This window comes from Dermacentor variabilis, chromosome 3 (assembly GCF_050947875.1).
Source record: "Dermacentor variabilis isolate Ectoservices chromosome 3, ASM5094787v1, whole genome shotgun sequence".
NCBI lineage: Eukaryota > Metazoa > Arthropoda > Arachnida > Ixodida > Ixodidae > Dermacentor > Dermacentor variabilis.
Window position 1 is genome coordinate 162,235,995 of NC_134570.1, and position 23,082 is coordinate 162,259,076.

Sequence of the window (23,082 nt, forward strand, 5' to 3'; positions counted from 1 at the left end):
CTCGCTGTGCCATTATTTGTTCATTGATGAGCTAATATGCTTGCTTATTCGTGTGCCTGATAATCTATTATCCAATAATCCTTTATCCCTCCGCCGAGAAATAAATTAAGCCAATTGCATAAGGCATGCTGTAATTAACCTTTGCGTTCCGGAGTCGCATTGATTTGTGCTAGTAATTATAGTTATAAGTTGTGTTCAGAAATTCTTGTATATTGTGTAAGTTTTATAAATGTCGTAGTTTATCTGCTCATATGAACTTCCGACAGGAAAATGTTTCATGATTACATCGATGCGTATTAACTATTTTAGAAGACGTTGCATGGTTTTACCATTGATGTGTATTTGTGCAACCTAATACGCACAAAACACACATATATACCTCATTAAGTGAATTCACTTGTTGTTTGCCTGATCCGGGAGACTCAGGCTATGGAAATTAAACTGTCTCCTTCAATGAGGTCTCGTAACTACTCAGTAAGGCTGGAACTTGAGTGACTAATTCTGCGAGGTCACCCGAACTTTCTTCAAGTGCGAACGTGATTAAAGGTTATATATATATATATATATATATACATATATATCAACAAGCAGGAGCGGTGTGTCCGGAAAGCTGGTCGGGCTCCAGCTCCTACACCCCCCCCCCCCCATCTCCTGGAACAATAGAAGCTCTCCGTCTATGGCTGTCACAACAGCATTAGTCAGAAATTCGTGAGCGCAGGGGAAATTCTTCCGAGTAATTGGCTCAACGTTCACAGCACACATCATCTTGAAAAGAGACTCGACGAAGGCTTAGGTTGCAAAGCACCACGCCACCCAAGGCCGTGTGGACGAATATCTAAGGCTGCAAGAACAACGGCCGTAGCTTCGTTGATTGGTGGGAGCGCAGTGATGTTCTCTTGGCCCGATTCGCTGGACGATGAAGGTGAACAATACATTATAGAGTTCTGAATAGCCACATCGCGACGATCACTGATCCGCACAACATAAAGTCGATTCGCAACTTTGTCACAGAGAAGATGGTGGACGCGGTCACTGTAGACAGATCACTATGCATTTTGAATAATCTTTTAAGCAAAAATCAGATTAAATGCCTCTTTATTTTTATATTTTCTTGCAGGCTCCACGCAGCTCTCAGGTTGTCCTAACTGCAACAGGTGTGTCAATCAAGGTGCAGCACGTCACCCTTATGATCGTCCTCATGCTGATCGTGATGGCCGTGACAATCGTCATTGTGTTTCTGTTCGCACGAGGCGGCAAATCACCACCATCGCCACCGTTCTGCAAGACTGAGGACTGCCTCGCCCACTCGTGGCGCCTCTCTAATGGACTAAACCGCCACCTCGATCCATGCCACAACTTTAGCGCCTACGTCTGCTCCGCTTGGTCGCCTCCGAAAGGCTACGTAGAGTACTCCAACTCGGCCATGGATGACGTAAGGAAATCGTGGTGTCCGCATTTCTACAGCTTACTAAGCGAAGGAACGGAAACCATTAGTTTGGGCCGCAAACCAATGGCCATGTACGAGTCCTGTATGGGCAACCGATCAGAGTACGGCTCGAACTTGGACATCTTCTGGAAGTTCCTCAACGAATGTAGACTATCCTGGCCAGAGAATCGCGCACCAAATGACACCAGCGCCCTCGACGTACTGATGACGCTAGCATTCAAGTGGCAGGTCCCGTTATTCTTCCAAGTGCGCGCAATGCGCTTGTCCCCACCGAATTGGCGTTTCATATTAGAGCCCAGTTCCCTCATATCAGTTTTGTACCGGCAGCATCTCACAGTCAAAAGCACTGCCGGATACCCGAAATACTGGACCACGTTTTTCTACATCCTTAACCGAAACTACAGTAACTATCGGGTCGACACGAAGTTTATCAACAGGGCTATGGTAATGGAAGGTGACGTCTTCAGAAAACTGCAGAACGCTAGGCGTCTTCCGGTAACCGAACCAGCTCTGGTGCGAATCGCTCGAATCGGACTCCTCACTCAGCCGCTGACCTCCAAGCTGTGGCTACGTGCCTTCAGGCAGACCGAGCTTGAGCCTGAAGTGAAGCCCAACGACCAGGTTTTCATAGGCGACGTAGAGTTCTTCCGGACTATGGCGACCGTGATGTCATCGTACAGAAAAACGGAGCTGCTGTCCCTGATCGCCTGGTCTTGCGTGCAGCTGTTGGCTCCGGCAGCGGATATCCAGCTGCTTGAGAATCGGTACGACAGGGCATCACCATATATCGGCCGTACTTCTGCGAGCGATTCGTCGAGGCCGCCTATCGTCTCCTGTTGATTGCGCTCAGCTCCGTGTCGCGCTTCACGCCAGCACAGCGCGCTGACATCAAAGCAGGCTTCGACAGCTTGGTTTTGGCGGCTGCGGATGCGGCCAACGCAACGCAATGGCTGGACGTTGAGAGCCGGAAGCTCGCGGTCGAGAAGCTGCGTTCGACTCGACTAAAGCTGTGGCCACCCGAGCGTTACCTCGTAAACGACGTGCTCGAGCGCATGTACAGCTATTTTCCAAGCACTGAACTTTCATCTGCCGAGTACTGGGTGAAGACGAGCCGCTGCGCTGCTAAGACGCATGACCCGCACGCTGACATCGACGTCTTCAGCTTCGCGGTCAACTATGCACTGCCGTACGTGCTCTATGATGCCTCAAGCGGCGACGTCAAGGTGGCCGTGGGCGCGATTACTCCGCCCTTGTACTACCCTGGCGGGACCGAGGCCATGTTCTACGGGGGTCTGGGCTTTTCCATGGCACTCAATCTGGTCGCGTCCGTAGACAGACAGGGACTGCGGTGGCACCCGAACGGTACATTCGGCCATTTCTTTTTGTCCAGGTAAGCTTTCCCTTATTGATGCGGAAATAGGTATTCTGTATTCCTATTCTTTAATCGCGTTAGGCCTCAAGCACACCTTACGTATTTAAGTATTGATGCGTTGAGCCATTAATTTCGTTAAAAACCCCATGGCAGCACTAGGAATATGAGAGACGCCGTTCAGGAGCGCTTCGGATCTATCTTGACCTCCTGGGGTTCTTTAAATGGGAGCTGAAGAGTCTGTCCAATTCAGTAAGACGCTCATATACGGATGCGGGAACCTTATAAACTATGAAGTTAAAATTTTTGGGGGGGGGAGATTTTTCACATAGGAGCGACGCAATCATCGGTTAAAATTGCGCTGTAGCTCCGCCCCCCGTCGAGCGCCGCGCGCTGCTGCTGACGCTGACGAGTAGTAGTAGTAGTAGAAACATTTATTTCGAAGGGAAAGAAGTAGTTGTCGAAGACTTGAGTGGCGGATGGAGAACTCATTTCAGAGCCCCTGTGGCCTGTGCTGCTGCCCTTGCCTGCTGTACCAGGCTGCGCTGGGTTGTCAGGTCCGAGCTGGACAGAGAGGCCTCGCACTGCTCCTTCGTTTGAAGTGTTCGTAAGTGCATGGGTTTGTCCCCCGTGCACCCCCACGTAACATCGAAGGCGGTAGGGTGACCGTCGCACCATGGGCCGGTAGGTCTGTAGCGTTCTGGAAACAGAATGTGATATTTATACAGGTTGGGGAAAGTGTCCGTCTGGAGTTGTCTCCAGTCGCGGGCTTCCTGAGCACTAAGTTGTCTATGTAGTGGTGGTAGGAACGGGCGCATGAGACGTTGGTGATGGAGCCTAATATTATAAACTGTTGACATTGGTTGAAGTAGTGAGTGGTCGGGGGAGATTGTGTGTTGATCCGCTCGGCTAGTGTAACCTCGAGCTAAACCGTCAGGTATCTCGTTCCCTTCCAACCCAGAGTGTGTGGGGGTCCAAGTGATCTGGTGTTTAACGTGAGTGTTTGATCCTGGGCTGCTTTGAACAAGGTGGAGCAGTCTTTTACGGATTCTTCCTGCTAGGAGGAGCCGACAAGCCGCCTGCGAGTCGGTGATAATATGAAGGGATTGGTTGATAGCATTCCCGTGTTGTATGGCGAGTTCTATCGCAGCCACTTCTGCTTCCAGGACGGAGCAGTTTGATATGTTTAGACTTGTGATTTCTTGATGATTGGATCCCACCGCAGTTGCTACCGCTGCATGTCCATTGGGAGGTCCGTCCAAGGCTCTATCTATGTAGACGGCCCTGCCGCTTCTTCCCATTGTCCGTCTTATGTAGTTCACTCTTGCTGTTCTTCTGCCTTCGCACGAGTGGGACGACATGTGCTTTGGGATGGAAGCTACGTGCAGGCGTGCTCTGTCTTCTGTTGGAATTTTAGTGGTAGATTGTATGACGCGTAAGTCCGCTGGGTAGCCGACTCGCTGAAGTATTAGTCTACCCGTTTCCGTCTTGAGTAGGCGTTCCCGCTGAGATAGGAGAACTGCTTCTTGGATTTCGTCGAAAGTGTGATGCGCTCCCAGAGCTTCAAGCTTGTGGTTGGCGGTATATGGTGGGAGGCCTTGTCAATTTTTAACAGCTGTCCGAACGATGGCATCAATTGTGGTTCGTTCTGCTTTAAGGAGTGGGAGATATGGAAGGCCGTAGGACAGTCGGCTGATGATAAGCGCTTGAACCAATTTCATGGTGTCTTGTTCCTTCATGCCTTTAGGGTTCTTGCCACGCGCCGTATCATGCGCGATATTTGTGTGGCCGATATTTTGAGTAATTTGATGGCGTGTGTGGCCTTGCGGTCAGATTGTAGCCAAATGCCGAGTATGCGGATGAGTGATACTTCTTGGATGAGTTCTCCTTGAAGTTTAATGTGGATGGGGTCTTGGGTCTTGTAATTGTACCCCTTGATACGAATTACTTGGGATTTCTCCGGAGAGCATTTCAAGCCACACTGGTGTGCTGTTTTTTCAACACAAGTGGCGGCTTGTTGGAGATAGTGCTCCTGCTCCGCGAGGGAGCCTGTCCTTGTCCACACCGTGATGTCGTCGGCATATAAGGTGAACCCTATGTTGGGTATGGCCTGTAATGCCCTAGCGACTCTGATCATGGCGATGTTAAATAGGAGGGGTGATATAATTGACCCCTGCGGTGTGCCTTTGTTAGGCATAGTCTGTGGGTCAGATCGTGTTTCTCCCATGCCTATGGTGGCCGTTCAGTTTGTCGGGAACGTTCGGACGTATTCATATATGCACTCGCCGCAGTTGATGTTAGATAGCTCCTCGAGTACGGCTTGGTTCGATACGTTATCAAAGGCACCTTTGAGGTCGAGTGCCATGATTAGATGTTCCCCGCCCCTTGGTATGTTGGTCAAGACCTCCTCTCGGATAAGTAGGAAGGCGTCTTGTGTGGATAACCCCGATCTGAAGCCGATCATGGATGGGTGAAAGAGGTTGTTGTCTTCAATGTAATTTTGGAGGCGTTTCTGTATTACTCTTTCATAGAGTTTGCCCATACATGATGTTAATGAGATGGGTCGCAGGGCATCGATTATTGGTCGCTTCCATGGTTTGGGCATGACTATGATCTCAGCATGTTTCCACTCTGGTGGTAAGATCTTCTTTTGCCACAGAGAGTCGTTGATATATTGGGTTAGCTTTTCGATTTGCTCCTGGCTGAGGTTGCGAATCATTGCGTTGGTAATTTTGTCAGCGCCGGCTGCGGTGTTCTTGGTGCAGGCTCGTGCGGCTGCGTGTACTTCGGATTCGGTTATGGGGGCGTCCAGCTCTTTGTTGGCGCGTCCTGCGTATCGCTGTGTGCTTGGAGGAATCGTCGTCCCAGTTGCACCAATGTATTTGTCTTGTAATGCTTTTAATAAAGCTCCATCGTCGCCTGGCAAGGTGTGAGCGATGCGTTTGAGAGTTCTGTTTGCTTCGGCTTTCGATTTTGCGGGATCAATTAGGTTCCTTAGGACGGTCGATGTTTTTGAGGTTCCTAATGTCCCTTTGAGAGATTCACAGAACTGGTGCCAATTTTGGTGTGCCAATTCAGTGGCGTAGTTTTGCGCCTCTTCCGTGATGTTTGCGATTCGTAGGCGCAGTTGCCTGTTTAGTTTTTGTCGTTTCCATCTTCGTATCAACCGGCGACGTTGCTGCCATAGCTGAGTGAGGTGTGTGTCCACTTCTGGAGTTTCTGGAGTACGTTGTATAGTCTCCGTGGTCTCTTCATGCGCCTTAGAGATACCGTCAGTCCATTCTGTGATAGATGTGATCTTTTGACACTTGTCTGTGGTGATTCTGTGTGGTGATTGTGACGTGTGTTGTGAAACAGCCTGCATGTAGCTACCATAACGCAGTGCAAGCGTAAAGTTCGCATGTGTTGGAAAGCCTGCTCACGCCAGGACGCTGGGCTCCCCCTTCTCTCGCACACATAGAGAAACCGACCATCTCACGTAGCTGACGGAATTCGCCGGTTACAAGTAGCGTGCAGATATCGCGCTGATGAAGGTTCTACACTACACGTGCTACAACAGCCGGTAAACTTTTCCCGCGTTTAAACCATCTATGTAGATTGTCGACAGCTTTGGGGCAGCGCACAAATGCCGAAGATCGCATCACCGCTTACGTTCTACGAGGAGGCATGCAGGAACATAACACTACAGTTGTTTACCCGGAAACATACTCACTGGGACGCTGAATGCAGCTTAGCAAAAAACATACTCGCCAAAGAACATTTCCAACACAAGGGGATGCTAACACTTCGCCTTCGTTCACGTGGAAAACAGTGCTTGCACCAGCATGTTTTGCTTCTTGGAGAGGCCGGCTCTTCGCACTCGGCTCGTACATGTAGGGAGTAAAGTATAAACCCCTTACAAGTGATCTTGCACGCTACAGCGACAGCGCTACAAGCGAGGCGATGTCTGTCGCGTTTACTCGTCGCCTGCAAGCCGAACTCCACGCGAGCGACGGCTTTGAGCGAAGACTTCCCGGTATGAGGGCAGCAATATACGCGCCGAAACTAGCGTGACGCACGCTTTATCAATTGAAGTTGATGTATTTTACTGAAGAAGGCGCATAAAACATTTCTGAATGTCTTGCACTAGGTTCTTATTTTTGCACGTATAAAATTCAATAGTTTGCTCGTTCCGTGCGACAAACAGTAGTATTTGAGTTATGTACATCCAGTTCCGGCTTCGCACTATTGGTTAGTCGCTCATAGCTTTTCCGGGCAACGAGCGACGAATTCTAGATTTCTAGAAACGAGCGATCGAGCGACAACACCGAGCGATCTGTTCAAGCGACGGCCCGTTTTGTGGCTCGAAGCCGTCGCCCGTCACCGTCGCGCGCAAAATCGCTCTCGTGGAGTTTGGACTTAACGCCGAACTCCTCAGAGAAACGCATCTCTCGAAATTTTCCATGACCGTTTCAGCAAAAAACCACCAAACTACTTTGAACCGTGCTTCGTGTGTAGGGGCAGCAGACGGTCCGGACGAACGCCATTGTTGACGTCACGAGGCGCCCGACCAATCACAGGCGAAAACGAGGCGCGCGAGCTGGGCGTGTCTGCTGCTGCACTTTTGGTCGAAATAAAATATGTTTGCGCTTTCTTTCGCTCAATTTCGATGCGATAATCGAATTCAAAGGGTTGAAAACCACGATGTACCGCTCTTCACCCATTTTTTCTGGGAAAGCTTTCAGCTTCCCATTAATGGGCGCGTAAATATAGAGGCCTTTATTTTAAAAGCACTCCATTTTCTAAAATTTCAAACAGGGAAACAGAGCAATTGTAACCCTTAATCTGAACTACTCAATGAGGTGTGTATTATTTCTAAGAGAAATCAATACATCTGATTGAACAATTAACATAATTACGATAATTACATTCTATTTGTAATTGTCAGAACATATTGTAGCCGGCGATTTCGCAAGGCATGTGCACTTTAACGAATTCTCAGGACTAAGACAGTTTCTACACATTCATTTTCAAGGTTTCCAACTAAATGCATTGGCGTTCCAGTTACTTCTGTGCTTCAGTGCATAAAACAGCAATGCCTAAAAAAAGTATGGAGCAGCAACCGTGAATTCTTACCGCAAGTTTGACGGTGCATATGGCGGAACCTGTGCCACCCTCAGAATTTCTTTTATGTCGGCATGCCTTGCATATACAGTGTGTCCCATATAATTTGAGCCAAGAATTCAAAACAGAAGGGCACGTCGGAAGCGAGTTGAAACGAACGCATGCTATTTGCAATAGCCTATAGTAACTCAGACCATTTTGTTTTTTGCCTAGAACTCGCTAGCTAATTAGTTTGATTAGCCAACTTTGTAATTATTACCGGAGAATCCCAAGTGTGATACCTAGATTTGTAGAGCACCTTACGAAACTACCGATCGAGTTGCTTCCTTTACGATACGTCTCACGTAGTCCTTTCTTCCGGGTCGCAAAGAAAGCCCGCGAAGTATGGAAAAAGCTACGTGACGGAGCGGTTGCGCAGTGGTATCGTGCTCCTCTCAAGCGTGCATTCCGTGCACAAGGTCGGCGCCCGTCGGATGACGGCGCAAATGCATGCTGCTGCCCGAGCGCTGCCGACGATATATAGGGACGCCCAGCCGCTTCCTCGTCGTCAGTCACGATGCAGCTGACCTTGTTCACCGATCGCAGGCTCGAAAGCAGGACAATACCACTGAGAAAACGCTCCGTCACGTGCTTTTTATTATATTTCGCGGGCTTCCTTTGCAACCCCGAAAAAAAGGACTTCGTGAGACGTATCGTAAAGGACACAACTCCATCGGCGGTTTCTAAAATTGCTCTACGAATCTGCCTATCATACTTAGGGTCCTTGGCCAATAATTAATATCTTGGCTAATTAAACTTGATCAATTGGTGATTTATGGGGAAAACAAGAAATTGTCTGAGTAACTATGGTCTATGGCGAATAGTATGCGTTCGGTGACATGCGCTTCTGACGCGCCTTTCATTTTAAATTCTTGGCTCAAGTTACGTGGGGCACCCTTTATACACTCACTAGCTACAACTCGTACATTTAAATATGTGCCGCCAAGAAATTAATCAATACGGTAATTAGCGTCATTACGCTAATTCTTCAATTAATCTTTTTCATTTCTCGTAGGAGTAATGGACCGCCTCATCTTGTGATTTAGGTCAAAGGTTATTATAAAGTCATGTTTTGGGAGGTTTTAAATACCGAAACCAGCATCCGAATATAAGGCACGCCATAGTGTGGGACTCTGCAATAATTTTGACCACCTGCGGTTTACTAATGTGCGCCCAACGCTGGGTACACGGGTACTTTGGCATTTCTCCCCCATCAATATGTGGCAGCCACGGCTGGCATTTCATCGTGATGCTTAGCAGCGTAACGCAAAAGCTGGTAAGCAACTACGGCAGGTGCTAATGATTAGAATTGTCCTGTCTGCCACAGGCAGCATTTCAAAATTGGCTGCAACTACAAGAAAAAGAACCGTGTATATGTGGCGTTCTTGATTGTTTTTGTTTTTTGCACCATATCGTTTGTTTTTATGAGAGAGATAGCGAAATTCTAGTCCTTGAGCTGGATTACTCCAAGCGGCACAATTTACTCGCACGAGAAATGGAAGTGCATAAAAGTTTAATTGACAGAAAATGAATAAGTAACTTTTAGAATATTTAATTTACTACAGATATTGCCAATGAGGAGGTGGTGAAAAGTAGCGAAATTCACAAATTGTAGTCGGTGGGTTTGCAAGTCATATCCACAGTGCTAGCAAATGCTGACGATGGCGCCGTAATATGCGTCGCCACTCTTGAGAGAAAAGGTATTGTTCCGCTTCTATTTTTATTAAAACGACATTTTATACATTGAAGTACAAACGTAACTGCGACGCCAATGTATTTTATCGCCAACTTCGGGAATTAAGTACTCCAAACTAATATCACCTTGAAAATTCAGACCAAGACGGTACGTCTTGCCATTTAACCGGCTACAGATTGAATGGCAAGACGGACCAACTTCGTATGAATTTTCAGGGTGATACGAGTTTTGAGTACCGGCTACAGTTCGTAAATTTCAGAAAGTGCTGTAAAACCTATTTTGTGAGAAACCCGATTAGTTAAAGTTTGTTAATTAGTCGATTGTCCAATGCGATTTCTCGTGGAAGCAATGCCCACTGCTTTGAGTAATCCATCTCAATGACCACAATTATGCTTTCTCCCCCAGGTGAACTTAAAAAAAATTCTGCATAATCTAAAGAAAAACACACCGGGTATAAATATGTGACAGCATTTTTTCATTTCGTGTACATCAAAATGCCACTGCCATGCCCGATAATCATACACGTGACCTCCTCCTCAGCAGCAGAACGCCCTATAACCACTGCAACACATTCCGTTAACGCCAAAGTATTTTTTTTCTGCGATCATGTATCGTTTCAATATCTTCAACAACCATCTGCAGCTCATCCGCGAAGGCCTTCGAGGAGAGAGACGGCTGCCTAGAGGCGCTAGACGGGCACGCCGCCAGTGGATGAGACAACACCCAGAGCATAACCGGCGCGAGGGCCAGCATCTTTCCCGAGATTCCCGCTCTCGAGGTTGCCTACGCGGCGTACCGCCGCGCAGCCAGCGACAGGGGAGACGAAGCTCTTCAGGGAATTGGGGGGGGGGCTACTCGGGAGACCAAGTGTTCTGCATGACGCTATGCTACATGACTTGCACGCGACCCGATGCCGTGGGTCCGCACACATTGGACTGCAACAAGGCGGTGCGCAGTTCGGAGGCCTTCGCCCGTGCATTTCATTGCCCGCCCGAGTACCAGATGAACCCCAAGATGAAGTGCAAATTCTTTGGGTGAGAGCCGGGCACTTCCCAAGGACTGCGAGGCGACGTTCACGTGGAGTCGAACGGGACACCTTCATGTGGCGTGTACACATACAGTTCTCTGCGCAATATCGAAAGCGATGTCGTCCCCAGCCATGCACTACATACGCACTGTTTTATTCCGTGTCTGGAGCTACGTTAAAAAGCGCCGGCTCTATCTCTCTCTCGGATTATTTAAAAGTAAATACCTATGATATATTTGTTGTAAGGCTTCATTGCGCTCTACATTCAGTGTGAAGATCTTAATGAATTAAAGTTAGCCAAGACGGGTGCCACCTGACCGTAGCTTTAATTTTCTATTTGCAAGTCGCGAGATGGAACGCTGACGCACTTTTTGAATACTTAAGATATCTATAACGTCATGTGGTTGTAATTTCTCGGTATTTACAACGTTGGCACCTCCTTTACCCTTCTTCTCCTTTTTTTTTCTTTGTTGAAACTAACTACTCTATTATCTTCATTTTTACTGTACAATAAAAATCGCTGATGAGACGGCTTCTCATTTGGCGCCAATTAAGTAATGAAGCACATGTTGCTGCTTCATAGCTAAAGCTTTCAAGAAACTGTATAACTGCCCATGCAGAGGCTGACTTTGCGGTGAAAGCGTTCATAAAGGAAAGGAATAGGTGTGGAAATTGCTCTGTGCTAATTATACTCTTTGCTTAGTTATTCTATTGCTCTTTCGTAGAACAACGCCCTCCCTGCAAGTGACTGCCACTTGTGCATTTTGTGGAGCTTCCGTTCGAGAGTTAACACATTCTGATTCACTCAATCACTGCATACTATAACAATTTTTTTTTCCATTTACCTCACTGATTTATCGTTGATGTGGTCTGACCTACCAAGTTAACATGGGCCCGCCGAATAGAAACTTCCAGCTATCTATATTGCTTGACTATGGGTATGACTTGCTGTTGAATTGACGCCACATAATGACTAGGAATTTCCCTGCGCTAAACTGGAGGCCTAGGTTTGTCGCTGCATTGCCACACATATTCGAAAGTGTCTGTAAGTATTTCGTGCGGCTGTGCCATGACGTAAGCGCCCCCACCGAAAACCATCGCGAGTCGGCAACACCCTCTACAGCACTTAAGGCCTTCGCGCTGTACCCTCTCCCCTTGAGCTGCGCCACGCAGAAGAGACGCACATTGAAGTTCCGTGCAGCGTGCTACGAAGCTACGAGCGACGCATCTGTGTAGAAAATGAGTCGCGGAAGAACGAGTGGGCTACGACGGCGATAACAATTCGATTAGTTCCGGGAACCCTGCTGCTCCTTGGATAGCTTCGTGGTTAGAAAAGCCCTGGCACGCTGCGACATGCTTCCGAGCGCAATTTCTTTTTCTGGACGTGAACCGTGCATGTTTTCTCGGCGCTTCTGGTGCAATTACGGTTCTGTGTCCGGCAAGCCTTCATTGCAGCGGAATGTAGATTAAGTTCATGCCAGGATACACCTAATAAGCGTTGCGTGCCCAATCGCTGGAGCAATCGCAATTTGGGGCTGTAAAATATGCGTTCATGTTTCCGCAAGATCAATGACAGAATATTGGGTGCCAATGCTAAGGCAAAGAGAAAGGCTGGTATTCAGTAGAATAAGGCAGCTGTTTCTTTGTATATACTTGCACAAAAGTATTGTATCTATATTACTAAACTCATTTGAGGTGTTGTAAATATGTGGATCTAGACTGCAATAGAACTTGTGTCCCGAATGCGGAGAAGGGCACACCAGTGAAGTTGTCATGAGATATGTGTTATGGTGCAGAGCTAACATTCTGTTGAAGAACTTTTGTGGACACATGAACGGCAAACTCTTTGATGCCGACGATAAATTAGGGCAAGGAAGCTACTCTGGAGAACAGTGCAGCACTGTGACTTTGCAATATAAGCCATGCTCGCTGCCATCATTTACGCAAAATTCGTTCTCAATCCTAAAATTTTTATGGACAGGCTTTTTAATAATACAGAGCGTAAATACCTTTGCATAAATAAAATAATCTTGGATCACCCTCTGTTCTCTAGGGACTATCTGCTCAACTATGCCTGAAGAAACAGTAACTGCGCTCTGGTTAACGTTGCCCATAAGGGCGCGATCCCTTCATTCAACCCGTATCCCTGCGCACGCCGCAGGCCCCTTCTCCGTGACGTCACACGCCGAGCGCTCAGGCCTTCTCTTGTCTAGATGGCGTTTGAGCGGGGCGCTACGCCGACAAACGTCGCGAGTGGAAAGTGGGAGGCGCATAGGAACCATTAGGAACGACAGAATGTGTTTGCACGCGCTGTGGCGCCGGCGCATACGTCCATCCCGAGACACTTGTCTGTTGATGGTTTTCATTGAATACCATAAAACCTGACTTTCAACGCTAAATGTTAATCCTAAATTTTCACATTCTTGTCCAGAGATTGCGGCCACACGTTGCATATCACTTTGCGTGTTAGCAAGCAATACTATGTCGTCCGCATAAAACAAACATGGATGCTGCTGCTCTACTCTGATGCCGGCCTGCTTGTGTGAGAGACTAAACCCGATATCACTTCCTTCTAGCGCCCGTTCTATCAATATCATGTACACCTTGAACAGCGGCGCGAATACTGGACGCCCCTGTCTCCGTCTTTTGTTGATATTAATTTTCCCTTCGCTCCTTACCCCCTTCCCCTTCAACGCAAACGGTATTTCAGCCCCCAATGATCCGCGCCATATGCCGAGAGAGACGTAACCTACGACAGAAAAAATCGTCGGCATGGCAGCCACGTTATCCGTCGGCATGGCAGCCACCTTATCTGATCTTCCACCGTGGTACCAGTCGGATTTCGGCCTTTCCGCTGACTTCATTTGTCGGACATGTGGCCTCGAGGAGGAATACTTGGAACACCTAGCCCTCCAGTGTGCCGGTTTGTCCCCAGGACACACCGACGGCACCGCACTTCCACCAGCACTTGGATTTCGGAGCGAGAACGGGGTGCGGGAACCGGTTGCGATGGCGTATAACGCAATGCGCGTAACGAAGACTTGGCAACAGCACAGAATGGCCAACTCTGAGGGGAACTGATCAAATTCAGTGTCTAAACGCCGATGTCTGTGCACCAGGTCGGGCTGCGTTTACAAAGGAACGGTGTCGGTACTCCTCCCCTCTTACATTTTCCCCCTTTTTTATCGCCATGTATATATTTTATCCGGCTAGGACGCTTTAGAGCTGTCTGCCCGTTACAAATGAATCAGCCACAAATAATTTTATTCATCATCAGTGCTAGCAGATAGAACTACTATCACTGTGGAAACAAAAAACTCAGTGTCCTTCCACTCTATGAAGAAGGATGACCAGCGGAGCTGTGTATGTGGGCCCCTTAATGGCAAAGTGCATCTCCGCCACGGGTCAGGCCGGTACTGCACTATCTTCGGTATCGGCCCGCGTATGAAGAGTTTTTGCTTACGACACGAAAATTTCCTTGGAAGGTAGAGGTATACAGCTTCGCTGTAGTAAGACAACGGAGATTCACAATGGGAAGTAAGAAACGAGAAGCAAAAATCTGCACAACACAAAGGCAGTGCCTTGCTCTTTGAGGCTCGAGCTGGTTGCCTAAGGATAAAAACATAGTGTAGCAAATATTCGCAAGATGAGACATTTGCCTGCTGCAGCGGCAGCATACACACGAAAAATTTCGAAGACCACTAAGCCTATCCTAATTGAATCTGGAGAAATTCACCCAGTAACACCCGTAGGTAATGAATCCCTTCCAGAAGCGCTTGGACTTAAAGTGTACGGAAGTAACAGCCCGTCAGTAATCGAGATAAGTGTGATACGTGTACATAATTGGTGAAAAAAAGGAGGAAAGAGATTGATACGACCGGATCCGCTTGCGTGCCAATCGACTCTGTGAAGGTGGATTACCAGCGAAGCTGTTAGCACAAGACACAGTGGTAACACAGAATTTTGAACAAAGGTATGAACTCATTTACTTTGATTTTTTTGTAAGCATTGGCGTGGACGACGGGAGCGCCGTACAGAGTAGCTGCAGGAAACTAGACACACGTGACGTTTCAACGGTACCGCCACTACGGGAGGGCGGAAGGAAAGTAGATACGCAAGCGCTTGGAACGCCGACAAAGAGAGGACGGTTTGAATGTAGACATGGCCGACGCGTGTCAAATTGTAGTATCTGTTCTTACCAGCTTAATATCTGATACGGGTTCTATTGGGACCCAAGATATTAAGCTCATTTTTGCAACTTGGCGGAATGCTTGAAGCTTGCTTCACTTCCTCCGCCGGTCGGTCAGTTATTGCGCTACCTCCGGGAACGGCCCACGTTTTTTGCCAATGCTGAACAAAAATGCACGGAAGCTTAGCCACAAACAGCTTCGCTGCAAAATGCTACAGTGTAAAACATGTGCAGCATACCTGAATAATTCAAGCAGGCTAGGTGGATATTTGTCATTGCTCCGTTTCAAAGGAAAAGCCAATAAATCATTATCATCATCATTATCACAGGGATGTGAAACAGTCATAGATGCATCAACTTACTACTGCAGCAGCCTTTTCTGTTCAGACGTGGCTGAGAAGGTCAATATATTGACACGTATACTTATCTTTATCGGGCGACCCCGTTTCGCCGCCTAACAAATGTTATCGCACAGCGCGGGACGCGCCTGCATGTATCCGAAGTTTCTGGAAACTTATCGACGCTTCTATTCGCTGTCGTCGGCGAACCTTATGTTATCTGATTTCATCGCCTGACGCGAATGGTGAAGAACATAGAGTTTCTAAATAAATACCCAAGGGGGAAATGTGGCGCTAGTGTCTACGGGGGTTCTCATGAGCGTTGCCTCAACCTACATGGGAATGATGGGAAGTACAGGCTTCGGATTGACTTCGGTCTTTAGACTAGTGGCGTTTGCTTGTGGCGCAGTAAACAAAGCTATACTCAAATGTTATGGCGTAAAATTTTATTCGATTTCTGCAGTATGTTATATAATGTACAACACGCTACATAAGCTTTTTGACTTTGAGATGGGCGCATGGTTTGCTATGGTTTTTCACCAGGACACACCAGGGTATGCATACTTGCGCGATTTTGTTCACGATTTAACGCCAAAGAATAATTATTTATTCATCTTTGCAACAGCAAAAGAATCGTGCATGTACTTATATAAAAAAAACTTATCAAGTATTTCTGCAAATAAAAATGTATTGTGACAAAGCGTTGGGCCCTTGAGCGGAATGCTACAAGTGTCGTCTTCTACGACGCCTGCTCGCTGCAAACGCGAGACTTTTCTCGCAGACGACAGGCACTTGCGAACTCTCTCACTCTTTCCAAAGGCTGCGTCGGCTGTCACGATTGCTGAACGTCTTCAAGTACTTTGAAGCACATCTTATGCAGTGCTAACTAGGACGCTAATGGGCTCCTACGAGTATTTCATCATATTTTGCGTGCGTCCATCAAGCTTTTTCTTGGCGACTTCAGAGCGGACGTTGGGAGCGCCAAAATTCTGCCGAAGCTGGTGTTTGAATGCCGCCCAGTCAGGCCAGGTGCTCTCGTAATTGAGAAACCAAGCCCTGGCAACGTCAGTGAGGTAGACTGCGACGTTGCGAAGCTTGTGCATGTCATCCCACCGCTTAGACTCACTCACGCGGTAATAATTGTCCAGCCAGTCATCAACGTCGTCACTACGAGGGCCAGCAAACATGGTGGGATCGCGCTGCCGCGTGCTGACGGTCCATGAAGGAATAACCGGTGGGGCAGAGACGCTGACGCCGGAGGCTCCTGGAGGATCTTCTTCAAAGAAGATCCTCCTCGTAGAGCAAGCGGCGGCCTGAACGAAGCTCAAAGGAAACTCGAAGGCGTAGAGGACCAACGAATCGAAAGCAGCCTCCAGCACTCGCGAGACAGCTGCTAAGCCTCAACGGTTTATTGCGCAGGTCGCGCGCTTGAGACGATGACGCTGGCCATGATGATGAATATATACAGATGAAGAAGATGAAGGGGTAATATAATGCTCACAATATTGACGTACCGCTTCCGAAGCGTTATGGAGTGGCTTTGCACTTACCCATTCTGCGACACTAGACTACAGCCAGGAAGCAGCAACCTTTCCTACCACAAATTTGTGTTCTCAAAGTCCTTAAACACGCATTTCAATGAGCACATAAACGAGCAATGCATAATGAAGCTCTCAATAAAATTTGATTGTCAAGAGACGAGAAGCTTGTATATGTCTTGTATGAGTAGTGCCTTCTTTGTCGTATTCTGAAGTTTCATAAAGCACGTAACGCTACAGTGCCAACCTAACACACTTAACAAACCAAGGTCAAAACGCTCAAAACATGTTCTTTCAACGTTTACGATGCCGCCGCTTTCTCGTCAGGGCTTCGACGCCACACCGCGACACAAGCATCGTCCCAGTCGCTGGCCCAGCGCGCTTACGCCACTCCAAGCAACATAACACAGGCAGAGAGCTTTGCGTTGCACTGTCCCACTGCAGGTTATAGCAATTGCGCTTGGAGCGAAACAAAAACTGCCCAAAAAATACTTGTAGACTAGTTCGCCAGTCAATAGAATGCCAATCCGAAGCCTGTACTTCCCATAATTCCCATGATGGTTGCACGATCGCAGCGCCATATTTGCCTCTAGGTATACTAATATGTAACTCTATGGTGTAGAACTTTGTGGAAGGAACGCGGGTCCCGACGATTAGTCTGGAACATTTGACTTGATGTATAAAAGCCCACGCGCTTCACCCGTTGATCAGATTTTCGCCGATCGCCGACCGTGTTCGCCGCTATCGTTGTGCTATAAGTGTAGCCTGTATTTGCGGGCACAGGTTCGCCCTATAAAAGTTACTTTTGTCCTTCACAGTATTGCTACTGTGTTCTTCAACGTCACCACCACATCTGGTGGAGGTGCTTTGCGTTTATGTACCGGACGCCCCCACAAAGCCGTGACCCAAGCCCTCACGCGGAAGACACCAACGTCGCCCACTGGCTGCAAGGACTGCCCCCGGAGCACGGACTTTTGCCTGAGACGACTAGGAAGATCGCCACCAAGTCCACCCCAATGGCAGCCCCAGCGTCCCCCGTCGTGCTGCAGCAGCCCAGGGAGCCTCCGACGTTCCGCGGCTCAACTTTCCAGGACCTGAAAGCTGGCTTGAGACGTATGAGAGAGTCGTTACGTTTAACAACTGGAACAGCGATGACCCACTGCGACATGTCTTCTTCGCATTGGGAGACGCGACCAGGACGTGGTTCGAGAACCGAGAAGCCACCTTAACGACCTGGGAACTGTTCCGAAGCGGCTTCGTGCAGACATTCGCAAGCGTCGTGCGCCGAGAACGAGCTCAAGCGCTATTAGAAACCAGGGCGCAGCTACATATTGAGACAACCGTGATTTTCACGGAGGAAATGGGCCGTCTGTTCCGCCACGCCGACCCTGGAATGCCCGATGAGAAGAAAGTCCGCCTAATCATGCATGGTGTGAAGGAGGAACTTTTTGCCGGAATGGTATGAAGCCCACCAAAGACCGTCGACGAGTTTCTTCGCGAGGCCACCAGCATCGACAAGACACTCGAGATGCGAAACCGGCAATTCGACCGCCGAACGAACTCGACAAACTACGCCGGAGTTCAGACACTGGTCACCGACGATCTGCGTGAGACTATCCGAGCTGTCGTGCGGCAGGAGCTGCAGAAGCTGTTCCCATCATCACAGCCTGAAGTGGCTTCGATTGCCGACGCCGTACGTGAGCAGCTCCAACAACAACTCGGAGTAGCGCCTGAATCGCCGCAGCTGAGCCGCAAGCGATGACCTACGCCGCCGTCGCCCGCCGTCAGGGTCCCCCTCCACGACTGCGCCAGGGCCCCTAACGCCGCAATTCCGTTGACCACCACCGCCGCCGACAGCACAACCACCCGTCGCCCAGCACAGTTACCCGAGGAAGACTGACATTAGGCGCGCTCCTGACCAGCGCCCGCTCTGCTACAACTGCGGTGAAGCGGGCCACGTCTACCGACGATGCCCATACCGGGAGATGGGACTGTGAGGTTTCGCCGCGAACGCTCCGCGCCCGCAGCAAGGTGAACGCCTCGCGATATCACCGACTACCTGGCCGCTACTCAGTGGAGTTGTCGACGAACGTCGCGTTCGCCATCACCATGCCGCTACCTGTCGCCGCAGCGCCGACCATACACTGGCCCAGCCCGGGGCCAGCCAGTGAGCCCCTAACCGGAAAACTAAAAGCAGCAACCGATGGAGGTGCGGTTGCTGTTCGTCGAACTGACGAAGATCCTCCGCCGCCGACGAAGTTACCGAAGAAACTACGTCGACGACAAAACGACACGCCGCCCTCCCGACGAAGTCTGGAACCAAAGCATACGACGACGAAAGACGACCTGACGCCGCGATGTTCCAGCTTCAGTTCAACACGACGCAGCCGTGATCCGACGCCGAGACCTAACTGCAACAACAGACAAAGAACCACCGACCTCGACGTGCTTCTCGACGGCCACGCAGTTACCGCCTTAGTGGACACAGGGGCCGATTACTCCGTAATGAGTGGACACATCGCCGCCTAGTTGAAGAAAGTTAAGACCGCATGGGAAGGCCCTCAAATTCTGACCGCTGGAGGGCACCTCATCACGCCGACTGGAATCTGCACGGCAAGAATTACCGTTCATGATCGGATTTACCCTGCCACCTTCATTATCCTCCAACAGTGTTCACGATACGTCATTCGCGGCATGGACTTCCTGAACCAACACGGCGCAATCATAAACCTGAAGCCAAATCGACAACACTGTCGGAAGATCAAGCGATACAGCCGGAGAGATCTCGTAGTCACCACGCCTTGAGTTTGCTCGAAGATCAAGTGCGCATCCCGCCTCGCTCGAGCATCGTTATTTCGGTCGGCACAAAAATACCCACTGACGTAGAAGGCGTCATCGAAGGCGACCAACGTCTACTGCTGGACTGTGAAATTTGGGTCGCTAGAGGAATCACTCGACTTCACCGAGGAAACACGAAAGTGTTGCTGACAAACTTCAGCTAGGAGTTCAAGCACATCAACAAGGGCACGGCGATCGCATACATCGAGGAAATTCTGGAAACTAGCAATGCGTTCGTCCTCTCGGATTCTGCCGCATATACCCCGATGACCGTAGTTCCCGAACCAGACTTCGACATAAATCCAAGTCTCACCATGATTAGGCAACAACAGCTGAGAAGCTTACTTCGACGATAAAATGAGTGCTTTTCGACGTCATCAAGGATTCGACAAACGCCAGTCGCAAAGCATCGCATAATAACCGAAGAGTGTGCTGGACCACTCCACCAGAGCCTATATCGAGTTTCTACACAAGAACGTGAGACTGTAAGGCACCGAGTTGACGAAATGCTGCGCGACGACACCATCCAGCCGTCCGAACGCCAATGGGCAACTCCTGTTGTCTTGGTGAAGAAGGACGGAACCCTACGTTTCTGCGTCGATTATAGTCGTCTGAACAAAATCACGAAGAAGAACGTATACCCCCTCCCACGAATAGACGACGCATTGGATCGGCTCTGCAACGCTAAATACTTCTCGTCGATGGACCTCAAGTCTGGCTATTGGCAAATAGAAGTCGACGAAAGAGATCGCGTAAAGACGACCTTCATTACCCTAGACGGCCTCTACGAGTTCAAGGTTATGCCATTCGGACTGTGCCCGGCGCCTGCAACGTTCCAGCACGTGATGGACATGGTTTTAGCAGGATTGAAGTGGCAGACCTGTCTCGTTTACTTGGATGACGTTGTCATCTTTGCCGGAAACTTCGACGATCACCCCAGGCGGCTTGCTACAGTAATAGCGGCCATCAAGTCATCAGGGCTTACTCTGAAGCCGCAAAAATGCCGCTTCGCTTGCGATGAGCTTCTGTTCCTAGGCCACGTAATCAGCAAATCTGGTGTCCGTCCAGACCCCCAAAAGATAGCTGTCATCGCACAGTTCCCGCATCCCATCGACAAGAAGGCAGTGCGTAGGTTCCTTTGCATGTGTGCCTACTACAGGCGCTTTGTCAAGGACTTTCACGCATCGCTGAGCCGTTGACACGTCTAACTAAATGTGATGTTGAGTTCAAGTGGGAAACCGCAAGCCGACGCACTTGAACTCAAACGACACATGCAGTCGCCGCCTGTACTTGCGCACTTCGAGGAGTACGCCAATACAGAAATCCATACTGACGCCAGTAGCCTAGGCCCCGTTGCTGTCCTAGTCCAGAGGAGAAACGGGGTCCAACAGGTGACAGCTTACGCTAGCCGGTCGCTGTCAAAAGCCTAAGGCAACTATTCTACGACCAAAAAAGGAATGCCTCGCCATCGTTTGGGCTACAGCTAAATTTCGCCCTTATCTTTACGGCAGGCCATTCAAAGTCCTCAGCGACCATCACGTGTTGTGTTGGCTAGCGAATATAAAGGATCCTTCAGGATGACTTGGGCTGTAGAGCCTTTTACGGACGCTGACGAACTTCCTTATTTTGTTGTTTCCGTTGCTACGAGTGCTTTTCTTTATTACTTTCGTTTGTTTGCAGCATCAGGTAGATGCTTTTTAAGAGGGAGGTAATGACACGTATACTTATCTTTATCGGGCGACCCCGTTTCACCGCCTAACAAATGTTATCGCACCGCGCGGGACGCGCCTGGATGTATCCGAAGTTTCTAGAAAGTTATCGATGCTTCTATTCGCTGTCTGTTGTCGCCGAACCTTATGTTATCTGATTTCATCGCCTGACGCGAATGGTGTAGAACTTTGTGGAAGGAACGCGGGTGCCAACGATTAGTCTGGAACATTCGACGCTTGATGTATAAAAGCCGACGCGCTTGACCCGTTGATCAGATTTTCGACGATCGCTGACCGTGTTCGCCGCTATCGTTGTGCTATAAGTGTAGCCTGTTTTTGTGGGCACAGGTTCGCCCAATAAAGGTTAGTTTTGTCCTTCACAGTATTGCTACTGTGTTCTTCAACGTCACCACCACGTGACAATATGGATCTTTAACGAAAGTTGCACTCACTCCTGTGAAATCCACCCATCGTTCTGCTTTGCAAGGGGGAGAAGCTCTTTCACAGATCACCCGCCTAGGGAGGAGCTTCTGCGCCGCTGCCTTCAGCAACGCCACACACCACGTGCGTGGCAGCGTTTCTTTTTTTTTCGTTTATTTGGCTTGAGATCAGTGTTTCCCGGGCGCGTCTTCCCACACTGGCTCGTTTGCTTTGCTCCATGTGCGTTCTGTTTCTTTATTGACTCAGGGCAAATGACACTGGCGTGTCAAGAATGAGCGATACTGTTGATATCCAGGCACCCATTTTTGCACGACTTATGACATGAGGATGACATTTGGTCTGGCTGCTTAAAATCGCAAGACGAGCTGAAGCAGCGAGAACCATCCCTGGCTGCGGCCAACGTGCTATTCGCGCTTCGTTCGTCACGAAGGCAGGCGAGTGCCCTAATCGGTGAAGGCGATTCATACCGCTGTCAGAGGGCACTTTAGTTTGCGAATTGTATCGATCTAAATAAAAATAAATTCGGAACGAGCGCTACTACACGGTAATTCTTCAGTCGCCATTGATTTTGTCTGTCCTTAACCCAAATAGGATATATATGTTTGATTCTGATCAACCTCAATCGCTAATGAAAGCAGAGTAGTCTGAAGGCCGTGAACACTGGTGTTTAAAGGTTGAACGTTCGCACAACTTGCGCATGGCTGGCTATGCCGGCTTGTGCGGGCGGTGGAAATAATTTAGGCGTAGGTAGCGCTAATGACACCGCGCCGAGCGCTTTAAATTTGTTCATTTATGACCTTTAATTTTGGTGCTAAAATTAGAAATTGACATTCTTATCTAAATCAAATGAATGTGTGCTTCTCTCTTGACGGGTAAGTCAACGACATAATCATTTAACTTTTTCTAACGCCGCAGCTGGGTCAACATTGGAAAATGAATTACAGGAACAGAGATATGCCGACTCCGAAGGAACAAGAACCAGTCCTTGCATGGCACATTGAGCACACTTTACAACACGCAGAATAATTAAACATCGCACGCGTAACGCGAAGGTTGCGGGATCGTTCCCCACCGGCGGCAAGTTGTTTTTTCATCTACTTTCATTTCCATGAATTTATCGTTTGTTTATTTCATTTATTAAGCACAAGTAATTTACCCTATGTTGCCCTTGGTGTCTGTGTTTGTTGGCTTCTTATGATATGACTAATTTCGCAATTATTACATACAGCTAGTATTACGCTAGCACAAACTGGATCGTTCAGTTGTCTTTCGATATGCTTGCCTCCGTAAATGGATTTCGCTTTCTTTAAATCCGCTCGCCTCAATGCATGAGGGGTGAGGTAAGTGG

General features: G+C 48.7%; 1 protein-coding gene and 1 pseudogene across 1 annotated transcript; both read left to right on the forward strand.

Annotated features, from left to right (window-relative positions):
* The first annotated feature begins 916 nt into the window (after nt 1-916).
* On the forward strand, nt 917-3,416 carry LOC142574868 (phosphate-regulating neutral endopeptidase PHEX-like). The gene is made up of 4 exons (XM_075683869.1): nt 917-922; nt 1,118-2,211; nt 2,298-2,837; nt 3,356-3,416. The coding sequence occupies exons 1-4, from the start codon at nt 917-919 to the stop codon at nt 3,414-3,416; spliced, it is 1,701 nt and encodes a 566-aa protein (XP_075539984.1).
* An 11,426-nt stretch (nt 3,417-14,842) lies between these two features.
* LOC142576940 (U2 spliceosomal RNA) lies at nt 14,843-15,022 on the forward strand (annotated as a pseudogene).
* Nucleotides 15,023-23,082: the final 8,060 nt, after the last annotated feature.